The sequence below is a fragment of the Juglans regia genome, chromosome 8 (assembly GCF_001411555.2).
Source record: "Juglans regia cultivar Chandler chromosome 8, Walnut 2.0, whole genome shotgun sequence".
NCBI classification, from domain to species: domain Eukaryota; kingdom Viridiplantae; phylum Streptophyta; class Magnoliopsida; order Fagales; family Juglandaceae; genus Juglans; species Juglans regia.
The window spans coordinates 20,333,664-20,357,994 of NC_049908.1; the positions used below are offsets into that span (position 1 = coordinate 20,333,664).

Sequence of the window (24,331 nt, forward strand, 5' to 3'; positions counted from 1 at the left end):
ACTAAGAATGCCAACCCACAACTCCCTAGCCACGTCGTAATGTAAAAGTAAATGATCAATCGATTCCCCATTCCTCTCACACATGAAGCACCACTCCAAAACAACCATACCATGTTTCCGTAGATTGTCCACCGTCAAAATCTTCCCAAGTGCAGCTGTCCATGTAAAAAAAGTGACTTTAGACGGCACAAAAACCTTCCATATGCTCTTCCATGGAAAAGAGTTAGGCTGTTGGACTATCAAAATCTTGTAAAACGATTTAATAGTAAACTTCTTGCTCCCCGTATGTTTCCACAACATGCGATTACTCCCATTACCTCCCGACTTCACTGAATACAAGTAGCTGAAAAAACCTTCAAGCTCATCAAGTTCCCAATCCTGAGCATTTCTAGTGAAAGTAACATTCCAAAGTACAGTCCCATTTACACGAGACAATACCTCTGAAACTGCTGCCTGCTGGTTTCCAGCCAAGCTGTAAACGACTAGCAAAACAGTGTAAAGAGGTTTCTCACCACACCATACATCGAACTAAAAATGTGTTCTTGCTCCCTGACCCACCTCGAACTTGAGATGTTTTTAAAAAATGTTCCACCCTTTTCTAATGAATTTCCATAGGCTAACACCATACGCCCCCTACCCTCCTTAGAGCACCATCCCCCGCCCCCACTCACTTCCATACTTCCGACCAATAACCTCTCTCCACAACGAGCACCCTTTCATTTGATATCTCCGCAACCACTTTACTAATAATGCCTTATTAAAAATACTCAAATTTCGCACCCCCAAACCACCATTCACAAGTAGCCAACTCACAAGATGAAATTTGTTCCCCTACCCCATGCCACCCCACAAAAATGCTCTAAACAATTTTACCATCCGGTTTGCCACTCCCACCGGTAATGGAAAGTGAGAAAGATAGTAAGTAGGAAGATTGGAGAGGGTGCTTTTGATAAGTGTTAATCTCCCCCCTTTTGATAATATAATCGCTTCCAACCTGACAATATTTTCTCAATCTTCTCTACCACACCGCCCCAAATACTCTTTGCTTTGAAAGATGCCACCAAAGGAAGCCCAAGATATTTCATAGGAAGAGAGACAACTTTGCAGTCTAGCAAGTCCGCAAGAAAGTTAATATTCCTCACGTCCCCCACCGGTTCTAGTTTCGACTTCCCCAAATTCACCTTGAGTCTCCAAACTGCTTCAAAACACAACAAAACAGCCCCTAAGGCTTGAATCTGACCACAATCTGCATCACAAAAAATTAGAGTATCGTCCGTAAATAATAAGTGGGAAATGGAACTAACACCATTACTATTGTTGCCCACCGAAAAACCAACAATAAAGCCCCCCCTTACTGCAGCCTCCACCATTCGAGTCAATGCCTCCATAACAATGACAAAAAGAAAAGGGGATAATGGGTCCCCTTGTCTCAAAGCCCTCAAAGTCTGAAAAAATCCACATGATTTGCCATTGACTAATACAGAGCACCGAGCAGTTGAAACACAATGTTTGATCCATTCACACCACCTGTCCCCAAAGCCACATCTCTTGAGCATATAAAATAGAAAATCCCAACACACGTGGTCGTAAGCCTTTTCCATGTCTAGCTTACAAAGAACCCCTGGGATGCCTTCTCTTATCCGGCTGTCCAAACAGTCATTAGCAATCAGAACTAAATCCAGGATTTTCCGGCCCCGAATGAAAGCATTTTGAGGTTTAGAAATGAGTCTATCCATCTTATCAAAAAAAAAAAAAAAAGAAATGAGTCTATCCATCACCTTACTCATTTGGTTGGCTAACACATTTGATATGATTTTATAGATCTCACCTACCAAACTAATAGGACGGAAGTCTTTCAATTCATAGGCTCCAGCTGTCTTTGGGATAAGAGCAATGAAAGTTGCATTTAGTGACTTCTCAAACTTGTGAAAAGTATGGAAATCATGGAAAACCTGCATCACTTCTTCCTTCACTATATCCCAACACATTTGAAAGAAAGCGATGGAAAAACCATCCTGGCCTGAGGCTTTATCTTTGCACATGCATCTCACCACTAGATGCACCTCCTCTTCATCAAACGGCCTCTCCAACCAACTTGCTACACCCAAATCTAGTTGGTCAAAGTTCAAACCATCAAGATTGGGTCGCCATTCTGCTGTTTCGGCAAGGAGGTCTTCGTAGTATTGCACAATATGATCTTGAATCTCTTCGGGGGAATGAAACACATTTGAGCCGGAGTGGAGAACCTCAATGGCATTATTGCGCCTATGAGAATTAGCCACCTTGTTAGCTTTGATGGGGTTTACAAGGGAGTTGGTTATAGATTTGAAACTATTTTTATTAGTGAAGGAGGGAGGTTTGCTACATATCATTGAGAGAGGATGGAAGAAGGATCATGAGATTATGGTGGAATCAAGTACTGTGGTTTGGCTTTAGAAGGCGTTGGAGGTTTGTTTGAGAGGGGAGAAGGAGTTCTATAGCACTATTAGAGAAGGTTATTGCAGCTTTATAGCCTAGTGGTGTTCAAATTCATGGGGTCGTTACGTTGTGGTTGCTAAATATGGTGAGGGTGAAAGAAAAAATTTCATCTTCATACTTGAAGGGGAGGGGAAAGAGGATGGAGGAGGTTGAGGGAGGCTATGGGTGAGTGTATGCAGGAAGGTAGAAGCAGGGGGTTTTCAGGGGGCTCCTTCACTGCAGTAGAAGGAGGAGGCGTGGCCATTGTTGCGGTCTTACAAGGAGGCCCTCTCTCCAGAGGCAGCACATCGTGAGCAAAGTGGGGGAGGAGGTGGTGTCAGCTTCTCTAACAGTTACTTGCATCGAGCCCCTCATATTGTACGAAACATGGGAAATGGCAGGGGGAGGGGCTTCAATGGGTTAAGGTGACCGGCCGAAGCACACGGGGTCAGTTAAGGGGACGGGACACTTGGGTGGCCATCAGCCCGCGGGCCCATATGGAGGGGTTGATGAGAGGCAATCTAGGCCACAGTCCATGTGGGTTAGGCCTCAGCCTAGAGCCCATTAGAAGACCCTCAATAGCCTTAGGGCTTCTCCCAGCGGCGATACCTGCATGCTACCGTCGAGGACCACGCCGTGAAGCTCGCCAGCGCCGGTGGATCTCTGATGACTACTCACATGTGCAGGAAGTGCGGATCTCGTTGATAGATTTTGTGAAGGGCTCTCCGACTCTGTTGGGTGGCTTTTCTCTGCTGTGTGGGGGCCAGACAATGCCGACGAGGTGTGAGGAGGAGGGGGTGACACCGGCAAACCTCTTTGTATAGTTCCTCGTGGAACCTGAGTTTGATCTGAAGGAGGGGGGTGGTTTCTGCGGTTTCGTGCACTCTGATGGGGCAAAAATGGTGCTCTCCGAGGATGAGGTCTCTCAAAGTATTGTCCAGGCCACGGATGAGCACATAGTTTTGGAAGAAATTACCTTGGTGGAAGAAACCCGAGGTACACAGATGGACAACAGGAGGTAGATCCTATGCCCTTGAATTTTATGCTTCTTGGTCTTCCTGAGGTCTCGGATTGGGTCATTGATAAGGTGAAAGAAATTCAAAAATTCGTGGGTTTGGAGTGCGAAGGGTATGAGGAACAGTTTATGGCCTTGCTTACAGCCATTGAAGCAGGGCATCAACAACAAAAAAAAATCTGGCTCCAAAAAACAGCGTGAGCTCTAGAGGTTGATGTGGTCATTGAATACTGAGGGGAGCACCAACAGGGGCAGATCGAAAGGGAAGGGGCTGATCTTCTCCCAATGAAACCAAAAATTGTGTCGTGGAATGTCCTCTGGCTCAATGAGGTCAATAAACATATGCAGATTAGAAACTTGTTTCATGAGTGGAAGGTGGACATTGTATGTCTACAGGAGACTAAGTTGAAGCTAATTAATGGGAAAATTGTGAGAAGTTTATGGAGTTGTGTTCATGTGGATTGGGTATATTTGGCCTCTAATGGGGCGTCAATAGGGGTAGTAGTGATGTGGGATAGACGGGTGGTGGAGAAAATGGAGGACTTCATAGGGATGTACTTGGTTGCTTGCTCTTTTAACAGTGTCCAATAATTTTTTGTGGACTTTTGCAGGTGTCTATGGGCCAAACTTAGACAACAACAGAGCATCTTTGTGGGAAGAATTAGCAAGAGTACACAGCTGTGGGAACTTCCATGGTGTATTCGGAGAGATTTCAATTTCCCTAGATTTCCAAGTGAGTCCTTGGGTAATAGAAGAGGGCGGCCAGCAATGGTAGAGTTCTCTGAGTGCATCTCTGACTTAAGCTTGGTTGATCTGCCACTAGCTGGGGGTACTGCCACGTGGGCTAATAATTAGACATGGTCTCGCTTGGATCGCTTCTTAATATCTTTAGAATGGGAAAGCCACTTCCCGGATGTTTGGCAAAAGCATTTGCCTCGTATTGGTTCGGATTATTGGCCTATCATGCTTGATTGTGGTGGCCTCCGTAGAGGACAATGATATTTCAAATTTGAAAACATGTGGATGAAATCGGAAGGTTTTGTAGAAAGAGTAAGGCAATGGTGGTCCTCATGCCAGATCAAGGGTACCCCTAGCTTCGTCCTTGCAGGGAAATTGGAAGCGTTAAAAAGAGACTTGAAGTTGTGGAACATGCAATTGTTTGGAGACATAGGGGAGGACAAGAAAAGCAAGTTGAAAGAGATCCAGGAAATAGAGAGAGACTCCAAGAGGCTAGGTCTCTTACTCAGGAAGAATTAGATCGGAAGGCGTTGTTGGGGGTGGAGTTTGAGAGGATTATATTATTAGAAGAGACATCTTGGTGGCAAAAATCAAGAGCTTTGTGGTTAAGGGAAGGAGATTGAAGCACAAAGTTCTTTCATAGTATTGCAAACTCTCACAAGAGAAACAATAACATAGAGATGCTGAAGATTGACGGGGTGGAATGTAGGGAAGAGCAGGCAATTCACGACCATGTAGTTGGTTTTTATGAGCAACTACCATCTGAGCCGATGGGATGGTGGCCCTCCCTTGATGGCCTTGTGTTTGACACCATTGGATCGAGTGATGTCTCTCGGATGGAGAGGGTTTTTGAGGAGGAGGAGGTTTTCGAATTAGTGAGGAAGATGGGCAAAGACAAGGCTCTGGGGCTTGACGGGTTCTCTATGGGTTTCTTCCAATAATGTTGGGATGTCGTCAAGGAAGATCTTATGAAGGTGTTTCAGAAGCTTTTCATGTTTGGAGAATTTGAGAGAAGCTTAAATACCACTTTCATCGCGTTGATTCCAAAGAAGGTGGGGGCTAATGAGGTTAAGGACTTTCGACCCATCAACATAGTGAATGAGGTGTATAAGATCATCTCCAAAGTAATTGCGAATTGACTAAGTGAGGTAGTGGGGAAGATCATCACCAAACCCCAAAATGCCTTTGTTAAAGGTAGGCAAATCCTAGATGCATTTCTTATTGCTAATGAATGTCTGGATAGTAGGTTGAAGACAGGTATAACGGGGATCATTTGCAAGCTTGACATGGAGAAAGCGTATGATCACGTTAACTGAGATTTTTTTCTCTACCTTCTTGGATTCGTTGGTGCATATCAACAGTGAAATTTTCCGTATTGATAAATGGTAGCCCAGCTGGTTTCTTCCATAGCTCGTGAGGACTAAGACAAGGCGATCCGTTGTCATCTCTACTGTTTGTTTTTTGTGATGGAGGGTTTAAGAAGGATGGCATCGGCCTTGGTTAATAATGACTTTGTGGAGGGCTTTTCGATTGGAACCCCAGATAAGGGTATCATTAATATATCTCACTTGCTGTTTGTAGATGATACACTTGTTTTTTGTAAGCTAGATCAAAATTAGATTCAAGCGTTGAAGGCCTTGCTGCTTTGTTTTGAAGCAGTCTCTGGTTTGAAAGTGAATTTAAATAAATCAAAGATGATTCCAATTGGAGATGTTCCTAATATATGGCTGCTGGCTAGCACGATGGGGTGTAAAATAACCTCACTTCCTTTGACATACCTGGGACTTCCATTGGGGGTGGCTGCGAGGGCAAGGTGGGGCGAGAGGGGCTAGGCTTCCATGGTGGTTGGAGGTCTTGCATACCTTCCAAAGTGGCTTTCTTTGTGTGGACTGCTGCCCTTGGGAACATTCTAACCACGGACAACTTAAGGAAGAGGGGTCTCATTGTGATGGATTGGTGCTATCTGTGCAAAAATCATGGAGAATTAGTGGGCCATCTATTATTGCATTGTGAGGTGATAAGAGCGTTGTGGAATGGGATATTTAATAGAGTGGATGTTGCTTGGGTTATGCCGTCAAAGGTGGTTGATCTGCTTGCTTGCTGGAAGGGTATCCAAGGCTGTCCCCAGGTGGCAGCAGCATGGAAGATAATCCCGTTGTGCATTATGTGGTGTATTTGGTCGGAAAGGAATGCGCTGTGCTTTGAAGATAGGGAGTGAACAATGGCAGAGCTTTAGAATTTTTTCCTACACATTAATCTTATGGTTCTCAGCCATTGTGCTTAATGGAAACAATGTGCATGATTTCTTATCTTTAATTTAGCGCTTTTAGAGTGCATGTAGGCGTTCTTCTGTATACCCCCCCTGTGTACATGGGCTATGCCTATTTTCATTCATATCAATAAAATTTACTTTTTATTAAAAAAAAAAATCCAATAGGTTTCAATTGGGCTTCACAAATATATTGGCCCATTAATACATAATTTAGTCCCAGTAAAATTATCCCCGATTCCGACCTTAGAAACGTTGAACTGGGTCATTACACCACTTTGCTTTGCTGGTATGCTTTTTAGTTAGTTGATGGAATTAGTTTGCCTTTTTGTCATATTGTGTTTTCAGGTCATAGCTTTCTTGTACACTGCTTTGAGAAGTGCTGACCTTGGATTAAGAACTGCACTCATTGTTACTCCTGTTAATGTGCTACATAATTGGCGGCAAGAGTTCATGAAGTGGAGGCCTTCAGAGTTAAAACCTCTACGTGTCTTCATGCTTGAAGATGTATCAAGGTTTAATAATCTTTCTTTGTGGTCTAATTACAAAACAATGTATATATATATTATCTGTGGTGCGTATTGGCATTTGTGAACTACATGAATCCAATTATAGTCCTTTTATAAATGTTATGATGTGTGAGTGTTGTGTTTACTCCAATCAGATTACTAGTGAAACAATAAAAAAAATGAAGTTTTTGCATTTTAGGATACTTAAGATAGTGCCTTACTCACAAATATATACTTACCATATCCTCCCATTGGCCACTTTGCAACTTTTCAACTCGATAATGTGTTTTGACAGGGAAAGAAGAGTGGAATTATTTGCAAAGTGGAGAGCAAAAGGTGGTGTCTTCTTGATTGGCTATACAGCCTTTCGGAACTTATCCCTTGGAAAGAATATGAAGGATCGGCACATGGCTAGAGAAATTTGTTATGCCTTGCAGGTGACTGTTATTGACATCTTAAATTCTATCTTGCAACATTGGTTTTAAATTTGTACTTGCCAGACTTAAAATGGATTAGGTAAAATATTTGGCTTCATTATTACTTGTGTTGAATGTAAAGTAATTGGTTTACAGTATTTAGTAAATTGACATTTTTCTTCTTGTTTCATTAGTATTTAAAGTGCATTAATTGGGAAAAAATGGTACATCATATTGATAATAATCAGTTCATCAAACCAACTAAATGCCTCAGTTTTACAATTTTTTCCCAAAAATAGTAAAGTTCAAGTAATTCACTTGATTTACCATGATATTTAGACGTACCATGAGCCACTTGGTTTATGTGCCCAATTGATTTTCCTCGTCTTTCTCCAAATAAAAAGAAAAGAAAAGAAAATATCTTTGTTGGCCTTTCCTGATCATCAAGTCTTTGGAAGAATCGTCATTTTGGTCCTTGCTAGCCTTTCTTTGTGATTTTTATGATGTTCGTATATATTCTGAAACCCACCTCCTTATTTTCCGCTGTTGTTTACATGCTCTCTCTATTGCATTGAAGACCGTTTCAGGGTCTCTATTTTTCACTTTGTGCTTTTATTCTACATGTGATGGATAATATGTTCTTATACAGGCTAAATAGCAAACAAACTTATCTGGTCATCCCTGATGGATTTGGATTTTGGCTTTCTTTATATGAGTTGAGTCAAACCATTCATTTGTTGCCTAAGAAATAGATGGTCGTTTAATCTTCTTGGAAGCCAGCAAAACTGGAATTTCGATGCGTGTCCATTGTGCATTTGGATTGTTCAGTTACTGTACCAATTTCCAAATAATTTGACGACACCAAAGCCTTACAGCATGAGGATAGGTTCAAATTACGATAGATTTGAATTTAGGTTATTTCCACCATTTTAAACACGGTTTAATGCTTTTTTTTCTGTCCAGCACAACGGATTACTTCATGTTTTAGGCCTTGCCTGATTACGTCAGGCTCTTATTATTACAGACTCTTATTATTATCATACTCCTTGTGTCATTGACAGCTGAAAACTACATATAAAAAAAATTATTGATAACTGAAAATTCCTATATATTTGATTTACTTTTTGTTTAATTGTTCTCTTCAATTTTACAAGTAGATTATGGTTCATCCCTGTTGCATCATTGAATGATGAAAGTTAATTAGTAATCATTATCTTAGAAGGCATCATGTGTTTGTCTAAATTTCTAATAAAGATCGTTTCTTCTAGTTGAGTTTTCATGTTTAAAACATATTGTTGCTATTTTGTATCAATTTCTAGCTGGTCAGCTTTTGTTTCCCACGTGTTCTTTTATTTATTGTACAATGTGACAAAATTGCTTTTCAATCACAAGGATGGACCGGATATTCTTGTTTGTGATGAAGCCCATATTATTAAGAATACTAGGGCTGATACAACCCAAGCCTTGAAACAAGTGAAATGCCAGAGAAGAATTGCATTAACTGGATCACCTCTTCAGAACAATCTCATGGAATATTATTGTGTAAGTTCACAGGATGGCCATCCATTTTCGGAATTTTTATATATCATTGCATTATTTGTGTTTCAAGCTTTCTGGAATTTTATTTGAAACAGATGGTTGATTTTGTAAGAGAGGGTTTTCTTGGAAGCAGCCATGAGTTTAGGAACCGGCAAGATTTCTTCGCCTCCATTACCCTGATTTATGCCCTATCTTTAGTTATTACCATCTATCTTACTTACACTTTTCCTTCTGTGCAGCTTCCAAAATCCTATAGAGAATGGTCAGCATACTAATTCTACTCTTGATGATGTGAAAATTATGAACCAAAGGTCTCATATCCTCTATGAACAGTTGAAAGGATTTCTCCAGAGAATGGACATGAATGTGGTGAAGGAGGACCTACCACCTAAAACTGTCTTTGTAATAGCTGTAAAGCTTTCTCCTATACAAGTGAAACTATATAAGAGATTCCTTGATGTGCATGGATTCACTAAGGACAAGGTCTCTACTGAAAAAATCATAAAGAGAAGTTTTTTTGCCGGGTACCAAGCCTTAGCTCAGGTATGTTGTTGTCCGTCTGCTTACACTTGGACACATTACTGTAATAAGGTGTCAGCAAGTGTTGTTTGAAAAGTAAAAATTTAGATTATTTAAGCTTTCCTAATTACTTTGCTTCTTCTTCCTTTTTTTGTTAATTTGATTTCTAAACTCTACTTACACTGAGCGGTAATTACCATATTACATTGGATTACAATGTATCCAATTGCTGAGAATTGAAATTTGATCTCTTTGCATATTATACAAGCAGCAGCTAGCTCCCGACAACATTAACCTCACGAGTAATTTCATTAACCTCACAAGCTAGTCAATTAGCTACTTTATTTTTTCAATATTCAATATTTAATATAATTATAAATTTATTATTAATAGGTATTTATTCTTAGATTAAAATTTCATCTAAGAATAAATTTATAAAATAAATTTTTAGATTATAAAATTTATAATTATAAATGGTGATCCCGTGGGTTTCTTTAATAGTTCGCGGGGGTTGCGACTTGGTGATCCACTATCACCTCTCTTATTTGTTCTTGTCATGGAGGCCCTAAGTAGAATGGTGCCGGCTTCAATAGAGGGCGGATGTTTTTCAGCAGGAGATAATCATCATGGCTCCACCATTATTTCACATCTTTTGTTTCCAGACGACACGCTGCTATTTTGTGAGGAAAATCCAGGTCATATTCAATCTTTGAAGGCTATCTTACTTTGCTTTGAAGCGGTATCTAGGTTAAAAATAAATCTCTCTAAGACGGAGTTGGTTGCGGTGGGTGATGTGGGCAATATTAGGGGGCTGGCTAACATACTGGGCTGTGTGGTCTCTTCACTGCTGATGTACCTTGGTCTTCTGTTGGGGGCAACATTCAAAGCTAAGACTATTTGGGAGTAGGTGTTAGAGAAAATAGAGCGTAGGCTGGTTGGGTGGAAAAAGATTGTATCTATCTAAAGGGTGTCGGATTACACTAATTAAGAGTACTCTATCAAACCTTCCCACATATTTTGTCTTTATTTCCTCTTCCAGCTAGTGTTGCATCTCGGATTGAGAAACTTCAATGTGATTTTCTGTGGAGTGGACTAGGTGATGAGTTTAAATTTCATTTAGTTGGGTGGGATAAGGTGTGTACTCCTTTGAGGGGTGGTGGAATGGGGGTTCACAATGTGAGGGCTTTTAATATGACTCTTCTTGGGAAATGACTGGCAATATAATTATGAGAGGGAAGCCTTATGGAAGGTGGTGATTGATACAAAGTATGGTATTACAAGGGAGGGTTGGTGTTCTAACGTAGTTAGAGGGGCATATGGAGTGGGGATATGGAAGTATATCCGGAAAGGTTGGTGGTCTTTTTTTAGCAACACTAGGCTGTGTATGGGGGATGGAAGTATAATAAGTTTTTGGCATGATTGGGAAGTAGATGTTCTGGTGGAATTCTTGAACCTGCTATATAACTTTACTCCTGCTGTTACAGCGGTGGATAAGATGGAATGGAGACTTTCTAGCAAAGGAAAATTTTCAATATGCTCTTTCTATGTGACACTTACAGCTCAAGCTAGGCATAATTTTCCTTGGAAGAACATATGGAGGAGTAAAGCACCTACTAAGGCTGCGTTCTTTGTTTGGACAGCAGCCTTAGGGAAGATTATGACCATTGATAATCTAAGAAAACATAGGCTTATAATCATAGACTGGTGCTGTATGTGTAGAAATAGTGGTGAAACAGTGGATCATTTACTTCTACATTGTGAGTTTGCTTGGGCCATATGGAATTACTTTTTCTGCAAACTGGGATTAGGATGGGTAATGCCGGGGAGGTGGTCTACTATCAAGTTGGAGAGGGATCACGGGGACACCATAGATTGCAGCTGTGTGGAAGATGACTCCAATTTGTATATTTTGGTGTATTCGGAGTGAAAGAAATGATAGATATTTTGAGGATTGTGAACGCTCCTTGGAAGTGTTTAAGAGCTTTTCTGTAAAGACTTTATTTATGTGGGCCATTACTATAGATTTAAATGGTCTCAGCTTCCATGATTTCCTTGTAACAGTTTCTAGTTCCTAAATAGGTGTAATCACATGTATACCTCCTGTGTACTTGGGCTATGCTATCCTTATTTCAATAAAATATCTTATCAAAAAAAATATTTAATGGTGATTACAAGGAATGATGCAAAGACATAGTTGCCAATACTAGTAGATTTGAGAATTCTTAATTGGCTAGTTGTAAATAGCCTCAGACTGTGAAACAGAGAGCTAGCCCAGATCTACACCAAGGAATTGATAGTGAATTCCCAAATATAGCAAAACAAAATGTGGTACGATGAGATAGAATGCAGTAAAAACAGACGGGGAATGGGTTACCTACACAGTTAGAACAAATCCTTGAATTCCGAAGTAAAGAATTGGAATGAAAGGCATGGATGACATTAAGAGGTTTTTCTAAGTATGAGGGGTACTTGAAGGAAGAGAAGGGTGAGGGGCCATGGAAACTGAACTTTTGAAGCACTACAGCTTTTGGAGGAAAAGATTTAATGCCTATTTACAAGAACAATGAAGATGTCCAAAGTTTGCTTGAAATTTTTGGGATTAAGCTTATGAGTCTCACCATAAAAAAGTTTGGGAGTGAGTGATTGATCATAGGCTAACATGTGAAACAACAGCATCAGATAATTATTTGGTTTTATGGCTGGAAGGTCAATCACGCAATCTGTTCTCTTTGGTGTTCAATGGATAATATAAGCAAACCCTAGGGCCTGGCTAAAGTGGTAAGGGTCATAGTCTTGGTGGTATGCTCCCTCCAGATGGTTCAAACACTTGGGTGTAAAAAATTTGTAGGGGCCACCATCAGTGGGAAGCTGATGATTCACCTGATTTGTGTGATGGGGATGTGTTACATGGATCTTGGGTTTAGCTAGGTTAAAGACATGCTGTGTTTGCATATTCTCCGGGATTTCTCATTATTAAAAATATAAGCAATGAGTTAAAATGCCCTTTTATAGTGATACCTAGAGATGTAATGTGATGGACTTCAGAAAGAAAAGGGACTTCTTGTAAGTTTACTAAGTCTGCCATACATCTTTTATTTTCTTATCACAATTGATTTTCATCAAGGATTAGCATTTCAAGTCACTATCTATGAGTATTTTATTTTCATGTATAGAAAGAAATGGTTGGTATTTTGAAGATTGAGGGAGGACATTCGAAAAACTTTTAACATCTATTTTTCAAAACTTTGTTCCTATGGGTGATAGCTATTGATTTCAATGGATTAAGCTTTCATGATTTTCTTGTATCTACTTCTATTTCTTAACTAGGTGTTGTCTCTTGTAGTCCTGTGTACTTGGGCTTTGCCTATTCTTTACTGTCAATAAAAGTTTTGTTTACCTATGAAAAAATGTATTTTTTTCATGTATAATTATGAACACCCTGAAACTGTTTGATCATTCCTGAAATATTGCCATTCCTCTAAACCAATTAATGTTGGCGAGTTAAAAACATATCTTCTTTAAGAGCAGAGGTCCTTGATGTATATAAAGTCTTCTGCATTGTTTATGTATATTGTTGTAATGAAAAACTTTTGTTTTTAGTAGATATGGAACCATCCTGGTATCTTGCAATTGACAAAAGAAGACAGAGACTATGTAAGGCGTGAAGCTGCTGTTGACAATTTCCTTGTGGATGGCAGTTCTAGTGATGAAAATATAGATTATAATATGGTTCTTGAAGGTATTTATTAACCCTTCTCTTGATTCCTGTAATTCACCAGACTTGTCTATGGGATGTGTCTTGAGTCCTTGACTACGATAATTATTGGCCTACTATCTCACATCCTCAAATTAATGCTGCAAGTTGTTATAAGTTATTCTATACACAAATTCTACCACTTGCTTATCTTGTTTTGTTATATCTTATGTCTAAAAACAATGTATTTAATTGCCTGATAGATTGACACAATTGTGTCTTTAAAAAACCTGTACATGCTTTAAGCATTCCAGTTGGGCTTGAATTGTATCCTGAGGTTCATAACTTTTATCACTTTTGGAGAAGCCTGCAAGTTCATCCTTTTAATGGACACTGCAACTTTCAACCCCCTTTTCTTAAGAAAATCTAACTGGATTTGTTCATTGGTAGTTGGTTAGAAAGTCGTGGTTGGGTTATGTAACTTGGGTTTGGTTAGTCAATGAACTACTGGAAAGGTTTCTGCAGAGCTATATAGAACTTTGTGTGATTAAAGATAGATGAAATAATATGTGGATGTCTTTGCATGATTGTTTGTGTCTGTTTATTTCGTTTTAACTTGAAATACCTATATTTGTATTTAGCTACTGAATGCTGGTACTTTGACGCTCTAGTAGTAGGATTCCTTCCATTTCCCCTTTTTAATTAATCAAATACACTTTGGATTCAGGTATACTTACTGTGTCCTGAGCCAGCATCCTCTTTTGTTATTAACAAAATTTTATCTTACTCATTCCAGAAAAAAAAAAAAAAAAAGACAGAAAAATACACCAAGGATCTTAATTTTTGCCTTGGAAATGATGACACAGCTTTTCCAAAAAGCTTCACTCATAATTAGGTTTCCATGAGAAGTTTGTTCTCGTTTGTTGTAGAACTATTCAACAAATGAAAGCAAGATTATCTTGGTATTTTATATCATTTTTGGGCACAAAAGATATAAATCATTGCAGGCCAATTTTTATTTTTCTTGTGTTGAGGCTCTCCCTGCTTTCAGAAAATAGAATGGTTAGTTTGGTAGCCACCTATAGTTTGGCAATTCTGATGAGATTGTCTTCTTGGTTGCGTTTGTTCACCATGTTAAAGGTCCAATGCTGTGTATCAATACTGGCTATGGTGCTATGCTCATGTGTATTACTATTTTCAATTCAATGAAAAATCATTGTTTCCCAGTAATGGCTCTTGCTTCGCTGTTCTTATCTTAATTGAGATTAGCCAACTAATACCGCCATGTCAAAAATATGTAAATGCTTCCGCTGCAATCGTTAGAAGTTGGCATTGAAAACTTGGAATTATATTTGGCGTAATTTTGTTTGGAATTCATGTGTCCATTTCTTTTTTGTTTTTGTTTGTTTTCAATACCTCAGACTTTTTTTTTTTTGAGGAGAAATACCTCAGATTTTTTTGTTTTTTGTTTTTTGTTTGTACTCGGATCCTATGAGTAAATAGCTTGCTAATGATAACGTTTGAACTCTAAATAGAGAAGACGAAGAGTGCAAATGATTATCTTCATGGCAAGAATGGCGGTGGCTTTTTGCAACAGGTAAGAATTTGAAGAAATTGTTCTGTCGACATATATGAGGGCATATTCAAAAACATTTCCTTCAGTGCTAGCAATCATTATTTTATTAGTAATATTACTATTTTTTATATCTGTGAGATATATCAAACTGAACATGTTTTTATAATTTATTAGGTGACTGCGGGTATTTTGATCTTATTTGATTTGCAGGATAGAAATTGGAATGGAATAGTTGTTTGGTTATGGATGTTTTCAATGTAACGGCTGTTCTACAAATAATAATATATGTTTTGTGATATAGGTTTCTCCCTGAAAGTTGAGAATAGCAACTGCTAACACCTATGAATATCTTAGATCTGCAAATAAAAGATTATAAAAATTCGTTAATGAATTAATTATAAACAAAATTTAAATATGATCAATAATAAATATTATTTATTTTTTGTGAGCATTATCATTATATATATTTCTTAAAATTTGAACCATCAATTACCATTTTACTTATAAAAAAAATAAATGAACCATCAATTATTTCTATATTGATTAATTTAATTTTTTGTATGTATATCTCAAAATTTCGTCCATCAACTATATCTATAGTGATTAATGTAATTTTAGTACATAAGGTTTATATATAAATAGATATATCTTTTACCTATATTACTTATAAAAAAAATATAAATATCTTTTACCTATTAGTATGTAATATTTAGATCAACGGTTTCAAATATTTTTTTTGATAAGTAAATGGTTAAATTATATTAATACGAATAGGCATAGCCCAAGTATACAAAGGGTATACAAGGATTGTGAAAATCGAGGCCATTGAAATCTACAGCTTTGGCCCAAAGAAAAAGAGTTCTAACAAATAATAATCTAATCTCCTCCAATGAACACACCCTGTCCTCAATGGTCCTATCATTGTGTTCCTGCCAAATGCACCATAGAAAACATACTGGAAGCATCTTCCACAACTAAAATTTGTGGCGTGCCACCTAGGTTCGCCCAACATGCCAAAAGCTCGACCACTGTAGCAGGCATTACCCAGGCTAGTTGTAGCTTCTGAATACATCGACCCATAATGCTCTAGCAATCTCTCAATGTAGTAGAAGATGGTCTGTAGTCTCCCCACCTTGTTTACACATACAGGCTACAACACCATTTCAACTCTATCACCCCTTGTTTCCGTAAGTTATTCGTCGTCAGAATCTTCCCAAGAGACACTTTCTAGGCAAAAAATGCCCCCCAAGAGGGGACCTTGTTTCTCCAAATTCTTCTCCATGGAAAGTGATTATTCTGTGGTTGTGTGAGGGCCTTATAGAAAGAGCAAACTGAAAATGTACCTTTCCTGGTAGGTGTCCGCCACAAGGTATAAGCTCCTTGAGTGCTCGGTCTCATAGAGTATAAAAGCTGGAAGAAATTCTCAATATTGCTGACTTTCCAATCTTGGGCCGCCCTAGTGAAGCTCACATTCAACTGGAATGAACTCCCAACCCTCTCCATTAGCTCTACCATTGAAGCTTCTTTCTCACGTGAAAGTATGAACACTGCAAGAAATAAGTCCTTGAGAGCTCCATCTCCACGCCATATGTCATGCCAAAATTTAGTTCTTGAGCCATCTTCCATCACAATTCTAGTATGACGAGCAAAGACTCCCCACCCTCGCCTAATGTGCTTCCATAAACCCACACCATAAACCCTATTTACCTCCTTAGAGCCCATGCCCCCCCCCCCCCCCCCCCCAACAAGCCTTCATATCTATAATCAATCACCAACTTCCATAAAGCTTTAGGTTTGGTATTATAGCGCTATAGCCATTTCCCAAGTAAAGCCCGGTTGAACACCCTCAGGTTTCTAACTCCCAAACCACCAGAAGAGATTGGGGAGCAAAGACTTTCCAAGGAAGTCACGATGCAGTTTCTCAATACATGCCGGCACACTTGCAGGAATTGGGAACAATGATAGAAAATAAGTAAGAGTGCTTTTAATTAGAGTAATCCTACCACCTTTCAACAAATACAATCTCTTCCAACCTGTCAATCTTCTTTCAATTTTCTCAATTACTACATCCCAAATAGTTTTAGCCCTGGAGTTGGCCCCCAAAGGAATCCCAAAGGTAATTCATAGGGAAAGAAGAAAGCTTACAACCAAGGGTGTTAGCCAATAACTAGATATTACAAACGTTGCCAACTGGAGCCAGTTTTGACTTGGATAAATTCACTTTTAGTCCAGAGACCGCCCCAAAGCAAAGTAGGAGTGCCCTTAGTGCCTGAATTTGGTTTAGATCTGCCTCAATAAAAATAAGGTTTTCATATGCAAACAACAAATGGAAAATGTGGATAGTACCTCGATGTGTGTCACCAACCAAACTACTAGCCCAAAACCCACTGTTCCATCGCTGAGATCATTCTACTAAGTGCTTCCATGACTATGACAAAGAGAAGTGGGGACATGGGATCCCCTTGCCTTAAACCTCGGGAACTGTTAAAAAAGCTAACTAGGCAACCATTCACCAAAACTGAGAACCGTGCCGTCGATATGCACCACCTCTCCCCAAAATCACATCTCCCCGGCAAATACAACAAAAAAATCCTAGTTGATATGATTGTAAGCCTTCTCCATATCTAACTTGAACAAGAGACTCAAATTACACGTTTTTATTCTACTATCGAGGCATTTGTTGGCGATGAGAACTGAATCCCGCATCTGTCTTCCCCGTACAAATGTATTTAGGGGTTTCGTAATGATCCCCCCAAAACTCCTCCCAATCGATTTGCGAGCACCTTGGAAATGATTGTATACACCCCATTCACAAGGCTAATGGGCCTATAATCCTTCTTAACCTCTGATGCTCAATCTTCCTGGGAATAAGTGCAATAAAAGTAGCATTGAAGCTTTTCTCAAATTTTCCAACCAAGAAGAATTCATGAAATACCTTCATTAAGTCCTCCTTCACCACTTCCTATCAGGTTTGGAAGAAATCCATAGAAAATCCATATCGCCCTGGTACTTTATCTTTTACCATATTTTTTACCACTTCATGAATTTCGGCCTTTCCAACTAGGTGACATTATGCTGTTCAATGGACTCAAGAGCTAGCCCATCGATCTTCGGCCTCCACTCCTCAGGTTCAGTAAGTAACTGTTCAAAATAACCAGCCACATGGTCCCGGATCACCGGGATCTCTGTACAAACAACTCCATCAATATTCAGCATCTCAATGGCATTAGTTCGCCATTGGGAGTTTGTTTTTTGATAAAGAGTTTGCCAATGGGAGTTTGCCACTATAAAAGAACTTCGTGCTACAATCACCCTCTTTCAGCCGCAAAGCTCTTGATTTCTGCCGCCAAGAAATCTCCTCCAATAGGGTGACCCTCTCTAGTTCATAGACTAGTTCTGTCCTCTGAGCAAGTTCCTCCAATGAAATGACATGTCCCTCCAGTGCCCTTTCTAACACATGAACCTCCAGTAGTGACTTCTTGCAGTTGCCTATATCACCAAATGATTGTGCATTCCAAAGCTTTAAATATTTTTTTAGAGCTTTCAATTTACTTGCAAGAATGAAACTAAGGGTACCATGGATCTTAACAGGCCCCCATGACGCCGAGGTCTTAACAGGTTTAAACTGTCCTATTGTGGTGTTGGAAAGTAGAATGCCTAGATATGTATCGTGGGCGGTGCCGGAGGAGGGGAGGGTGAAAATAAATGTTGATGGGGGTTTTTGCGGTAATCTCGGCATGTCTGGCGGAGGGGCAATTGTCAGAGATCACATGGGTCATGTTTTGGGTGGGTTTGCCCATAGTTATGGGCAAGCCACAAATACTATTGCGGAGTGTAGAGCTGTAATTGATGGCCTTCGGATGTGTAAGCAACTTGGGTTGAGGAATTTTGTGGTGGAGTCGGATTCTAGCGTGATAGTGGGTTGGTTTGTCTCAGATGTTTGTAATTATTGGTACCTTGGGATTTTTGGGAGGAAGCTCAATGTCTTGTTAGAGAGCTTAATGTCCAATCTATTTGGGTGTTTAGAGAGGCAAATATGGCAGCGGATTTTTTGGCTAAACTTGGTACTAGTGGCGAGTCTATGGATTTTTTAGGAGATGATGTTGGTACGGGAAGGCTTAGAGGTATTTTACGTTTGGATAGTTGGGGTTTTCCCTACATTAGGCATTAGTTTTTGTGGGGTTGGGTCTTGTTTTTATTGGGATGTTTTTGTTACCACGGTATTCCTTCGCCATAAGTGAGAGTTTTATTAATAAATTTGGGAGGAGGTCACTCATAGACAAGTGATCTTCGTCTCTTTTGGGAAAAAAAAAAGAAAAAAAGAAAAAGGGTACCATGGATCTGGTATGAGGAGCACCATTGCCTAACCCGTTCCACAAAGCCTTCCGTCTTTAAGCACATATTCTCAAATTTAAAGTATCTCCTTCCTCCTTGAATTCCCCCACAATCCAACAAAATAGGGAAATGACCAGAACATAGGCTAGACAATCTTTTTTGACATGCCTCCGGATAATGAATTTCCCACTCTGGGGAGACTAAAAATCTGTCCAATCTTGACCACGACTGGTTATTGGACCATGTGAATACACCACCCATACAAGGAAGATCCACCAATCCCAGCTAAAAAATACAGTCCCAGAAACTCGACATTGCTGGCCGCAACCTGCTATCTCCCGATCTTTCACTTGGGAATCTAACAACATTAAAATCCCCACCTATACACCACGGCAGGCCCCACCAACTGTATAACCCAGCCAACTCTTCCCATGGTTCTACTGCTATCCAATGTCAGCCTATATATTCCAGCAAAAGCCCATCTAAAATTATCCTCCATATTTTGAAATGAGCAAGCCATTGTGTACTCCTGATATAATATTCTTTTTTTCTATCCCACATAACTAGTACTCCACTTGATGCTCCAATCGAAGCCAGAAAAGCACAGTCGACATATGGATAGCTCCACACTAACAATACTTGAAATATTTTCCATCTTGGTTTTCTGTAAACACACAATATCCGTCTTCCTTCCCATGAAAATGAAAAAGCCTTTGATTCTATCAGTAAATGTTTAGGAAACCCCATTCTAGCATTCTAGTCACCACTACGATTCCAAGCTTACTAAAGTCTCACCGTCACGGACCACAGACCATCATTGGAGAGGAAAAAAAATGAAACTTTCCTCATCTGAATTTTGGTTGTACAGAGAGAATATGACCGGACTTACAAACCATATTAATGGTTTCCAATTATATTTTTAATTTGCATGTCATTCATTAAACCAGCCCAATAAAAATTTACTACTTATAAAAGTTACAATAAATAATAAATTTCTTTAAAATAATATTTCTATATAACTCTTCTATCTATATATATGGAAGTTACCTTCCAAAAAAAAGGTTATACATAAAAGTTATATGTGAATGCTAAGATTAATCTACTAATTTTGAATTGTAGTGCATCGTTGCCAAAACAATACAACTGCTATGTCATCCTGGTAATATTGATTCTTAGTAATGTAATTCTTTCTGCATTCTAATTTGATTCAACATGTCTAGTGTCTTTTAAAGTGTATACTGAGAATATCTTTATTAATAACTTTGTTTTTTTTAATCTACAAACCAATTGGTTGAATTTGCTAAATTGAAAGTGAGAAACCCGGATAGTTAGTACCAAAAAACAATAAAGATAACAACTACAAACAATCATAAAGGAGTATTTATTTCTATATATTTATATATCTGTATGCGCTCATGCTCATGCATGTTTATAATTGTTGTGATTTTCTTGACCTTTCTTCAAGTTTCATGTTTGATATTTATCTCTTTTCAGGATTGGTGGAATGGTATTCTTCATGAAAATAATTTTAAAGAGCTTGATTATAGTGGCAAGATGGTTTTGTTGCTTGAAATCCTAACCATGTCTTCTGATATGGAGGATAAGGTATTGGTCTTTAGCCAGAGCATTCCAACCTTAGATCTGATAGAACTTTATCTTTCAAGATTACCCCGAAGTGGCAAAAGTGGGAAGCTTTGGAAGAAAGGAAAAGACTGGTATAGGTGGGTACATATCTCTAAACATTTTCCACCTGACAGATGTTTCTCTCATCAGCTTCTTGAATATCTATGCTTATCAATTGAAGCCATTAACTTGAAATGAAGCAGTTTTTTGGCGTTATAAGAATTGCAAAAGAAAATCAAAATAGTTGAATGAGATTGCAAATAAAGGGTGGGGTTTCTCACTGTGTTCTCTCCTATATGTAAGGTAAACCATGACAGGCAACACCTGATCAATTTTGATTGGCCCCCAACCACTTTGATATATCTTTGGGTTTTTTTTATAGTGATCTAGACTATTTAATTGGTAACTGATGTCTTTTGTAAGGGATGACAAAGAAAAACACTCAAGTTTAATGCCTTTTTTTTTTTTTTTTTAAATATCTTTATATTTCGGCTCATGCTTGCAATGGCAAGCATGGTTCAATATAGATAACAGTGTAAATAATTTTACACCACCATTTTAGACAAAGCTCCATAATACTTCTTGTGGTGTGTGCATGCTTGTGTGTCTATAATATGTATAATATATATCTGCATGCACACAATTGGAATATACAGCAGATGCTGACATTGCTGCTTCATTGCTGCTTCTCTTGATCACTCATTCTCACTGGTTGTCTGCTTTTTTTTTCACCGGTTCTTGTAGTCACTTAGGTGTAGCGCTGATTCTTTTATATGACTTTATATGGACCAATGGTTAACTGAAGTTTTTATGGACATGAATTGCCCTCCGCAAGTGTATTATTTCTGAAGTTACTCTTTTTTCTTTGAATCTCTGCACAGGCTAGATGGAAGAACTGAGAGCTCTGAGAGGCAAAAGCTGGTGGAGAGGTTCAATGAGCCAACAAATAGGAGGGTGAAGTGCACTTTGATTTCAACAAGAGCTGGATCTTTGGGGATTAATCTTCATGCCGCTAACCGCGTTGTTATAGTTGATGGCTCTTGGAATCCGACATATGATCTTCAGGCTATATATCGGGCTTGGAGGTGGGTTTCGACATCTTTTTATTTAGGCTTGGTTTGGATAGTGTGTTGAGATGAGTGAGTTGAGATAATTTGTGAATAGTAGTAAGATAGTTTGTGAATAGTAGTGAAACGGTTTGAGTTAAAATGTTTTATGGAGTTTTGGAAAATGAGAGAGAAAAAGTTGAAAAATATTATAAATTTAAAATATTGTTAGAATATAATTTTTGTTTCGAGATTTGAAAAAGTTGAATTGTTTTTGTGTTTTGTTTGGAAGTGTGGGAAAGTTAAAATAATTAGGTAATGATTAGTGAAAAAAGTTGACGATTTGCAATTGAAAATTGTTTGTATTTGTGGCGTTTAGATATTGAGATGAGATGAGTTGAGTTGAAAGCATCTCTCTATCCAAACCAGGCCTAATCATAACAAACTTACTGTTTTCTTGGGTGATGAAATGACAGAAACATTGTACTTGATAGATTGGTATGTTAAAAATAAGCAGATTCACAGAAGGGATATAGTTAAGACAAGGATTACGTGGGTTTGCCCTTCCAAAGAACTGCTTCCGCAGCTGGACAGTTCACCAAAGTCACTAGAAACAGAGTTTAGAAAAATAGTTATTTTTCCATAAAATTATATGAAAAAACTACTCAAACTGAGACACTGGATTGTCAAACTCTAAACTTAATCTCTGGAATGGGGGATATTTCTGCAATTAAAATCTTAACATTATTACTTGAGCTTCCACATTTAGAGCCACGACTTTCAAATCTCGTTATGAAAGACCGATGCAAATTTTTCATGGGATGTGCTTTCCATGAGGAAGCCCCAGGTGTTACAATTATCAGTTTTGTTGGAGTCAAATCAGAGTTTTTTTGCAACTTTTTTTCCCTCAAGGAGCAAGAAATAAATACTTGCTTGATACAGTTCGGATTGATTGTTTCTCATAAAATATTTCCCATATTTTCAGGTATGGCCAAAAAAAGCCAGTGTTTGCTTACCGACTGATGGCCCATGGAACTATGGAAGAAAAAATTTATAAACGCCAGGTAGTCGAATAACATAATGCTTTTATATGGTTTTTTTTTTCTTACTGGATCTTTAACAAAGTAAATGGTTTTAACAGGTCACAAAGGAGGGCCTGGCTGCGAGGGTATTAGATAGACAGCAGGTAGGTAGGACTATTTCTAAAGAAGAGATGTTGCATCTCTTTGAGTTTGGTGATGATGAGAACCTGGACACTTTAACTGATCTGGGCCAAGAGAATGGTCATACAAGGAACAACAATATGATCGGCCAATTTGGAAAATCTCTTAAGCAGGCAATGCCTCTTTCTCATGGAAGCTGCTCTTCAGACAATATAATGGAAAGTTTACTTGGAAAACATTATCCAAGGTAGTTTCTTTCTCTAGTATCTACTGACAAGAGTCTTGTTCGGTGACTTGTCCCAATCCTGATTTATTCTCTATATCACTATTTTATGATCATGCTGTCTGGAACTTTTAGGAGCAATTGTTACTTCTTTAGGGTATGTAACTTGTTGGTTGGTATCAATGTGTAGGAAAGGTCACTTCTTACTGATCCTAGTCCTAGAAATTTAAGATGTCACGATTGCTTCGTTGTTTGCTTTATTGCTGCTCTCTAAAAGTGATGCCTTTGATTTTTGTTTTTGCTTTTCTTTATTTCTTGGTGAATCTTGACTTTCTTCTTTTGATAGATAATCAAGAAATTTTATTCATAGAAGTAGGCAAAGCCCAAGAACACAGGGAGTATACATGAGAATAACCGAATTAGAGTTTACAATCAAAAGTAGATCATGGACATTTAGCCCATTAAAAACAATAGCCCCCACCCATAAGAACAAAGTTTTAAAAAAGAAAACTTTAAGCTCATCTATTGTTCTCTCACAATCTTTGAAGCTTCTATCATTTCTCTCTCGCCAATTGCAACAACACATACATATAGAAACCCTTCTCCAGATCACTACCACTTGTGAGTTGCCCTGGAGGCCTCTCCAGCTTGCAAGGACATCCACCAGTCTAAGAGGCATGCCCCATAACAATCCAATTCTTGCAAAAAAATTATCCCACATGGTCTTGGCCACCTCGCAGTGTAAAAACAAGTGATCTACTGATTCATGATTCTTCTTACACATACAATACCAGTCCAACACCATTACCCGATGTTTCCTTAAATTATCTATGGTGAGGATCTTGTCCAGAGATGTTGTCCACAAGAAAAAAGCTTCTTTTGAAGAAGCTTTCTTCTGCCACATGCTCTTCCATGGGAACATGGTCATCCTAGGGCTTGTTAGAACTTGGTAAAACGATTTGACCGTGAATTTTCCTTTCTTGGAAGGGCTTAAGCTCATCTTATCTATGGTACCCTCTGTCATGCTTATAGAATACAATTCCTCAGAACTCTGTGATAGTCTCCATCTCCTAGTCTTGGGCTGCCCTAATGAATTCTACATTCCATTGAGGGGAGTCACTAGAAAAGACCAAGAGATCGGCTACCGTTGCATCCTTTTCTCTTGCAATCTCAAAAATGGCAAGGAAGGTGTCTTGGAGAGAGGTTATG

General features: G+C 38.7%; 1 protein-coding gene across 2 annotated transcripts in view; it reads left to right on the forward strand.

Annotated features, from left to right (window-relative positions):
• The window catches only part of LOC108990732 (protein CHROMATIN REMODELING 20), a 69,998-nt gene that overhangs the window by 34,297 nt on the left and 11,370 nt on the right, over positions 1-24,331 (forward strand). For both annotated transcript variants that reach the window (XM_035693036.1, XM_035693037.1), the window contains 11 exons: positions 6,828-6,994; positions 7,284-7,425; positions 8,797-8,946; positions 9,039-9,094; positions 9,183-9,486; positions 13,066-13,201; positions 14,692-14,753; positions 20,562-20,788; positions 21,572-21,775; positions 22,722-22,800; positions 22,878-23,146. In XM_035693036.1, coding sequence (XP_035548929.1) covers positions 6,828-6,994; positions 7,284-7,425; positions 8,797-8,946; positions 9,039-9,094; positions 9,183-9,486; positions 13,066-13,201; positions 14,692-14,753; positions 20,562-20,788; positions 21,572-21,775; positions 22,722-22,800; positions 22,878-23,146 — 1,796 coding nt within the window. The remainder of the gene's footprint in view (positions 1-6,827; positions 6,995-7,283; positions 7,426-8,796; positions 8,947-9,038; positions 9,095-9,182; positions 9,487-13,065; positions 13,202-14,691; positions 14,754-20,561; positions 20,789-21,571; positions 21,776-22,721; positions 22,801-22,877; positions 23,147-24,331) is intronic.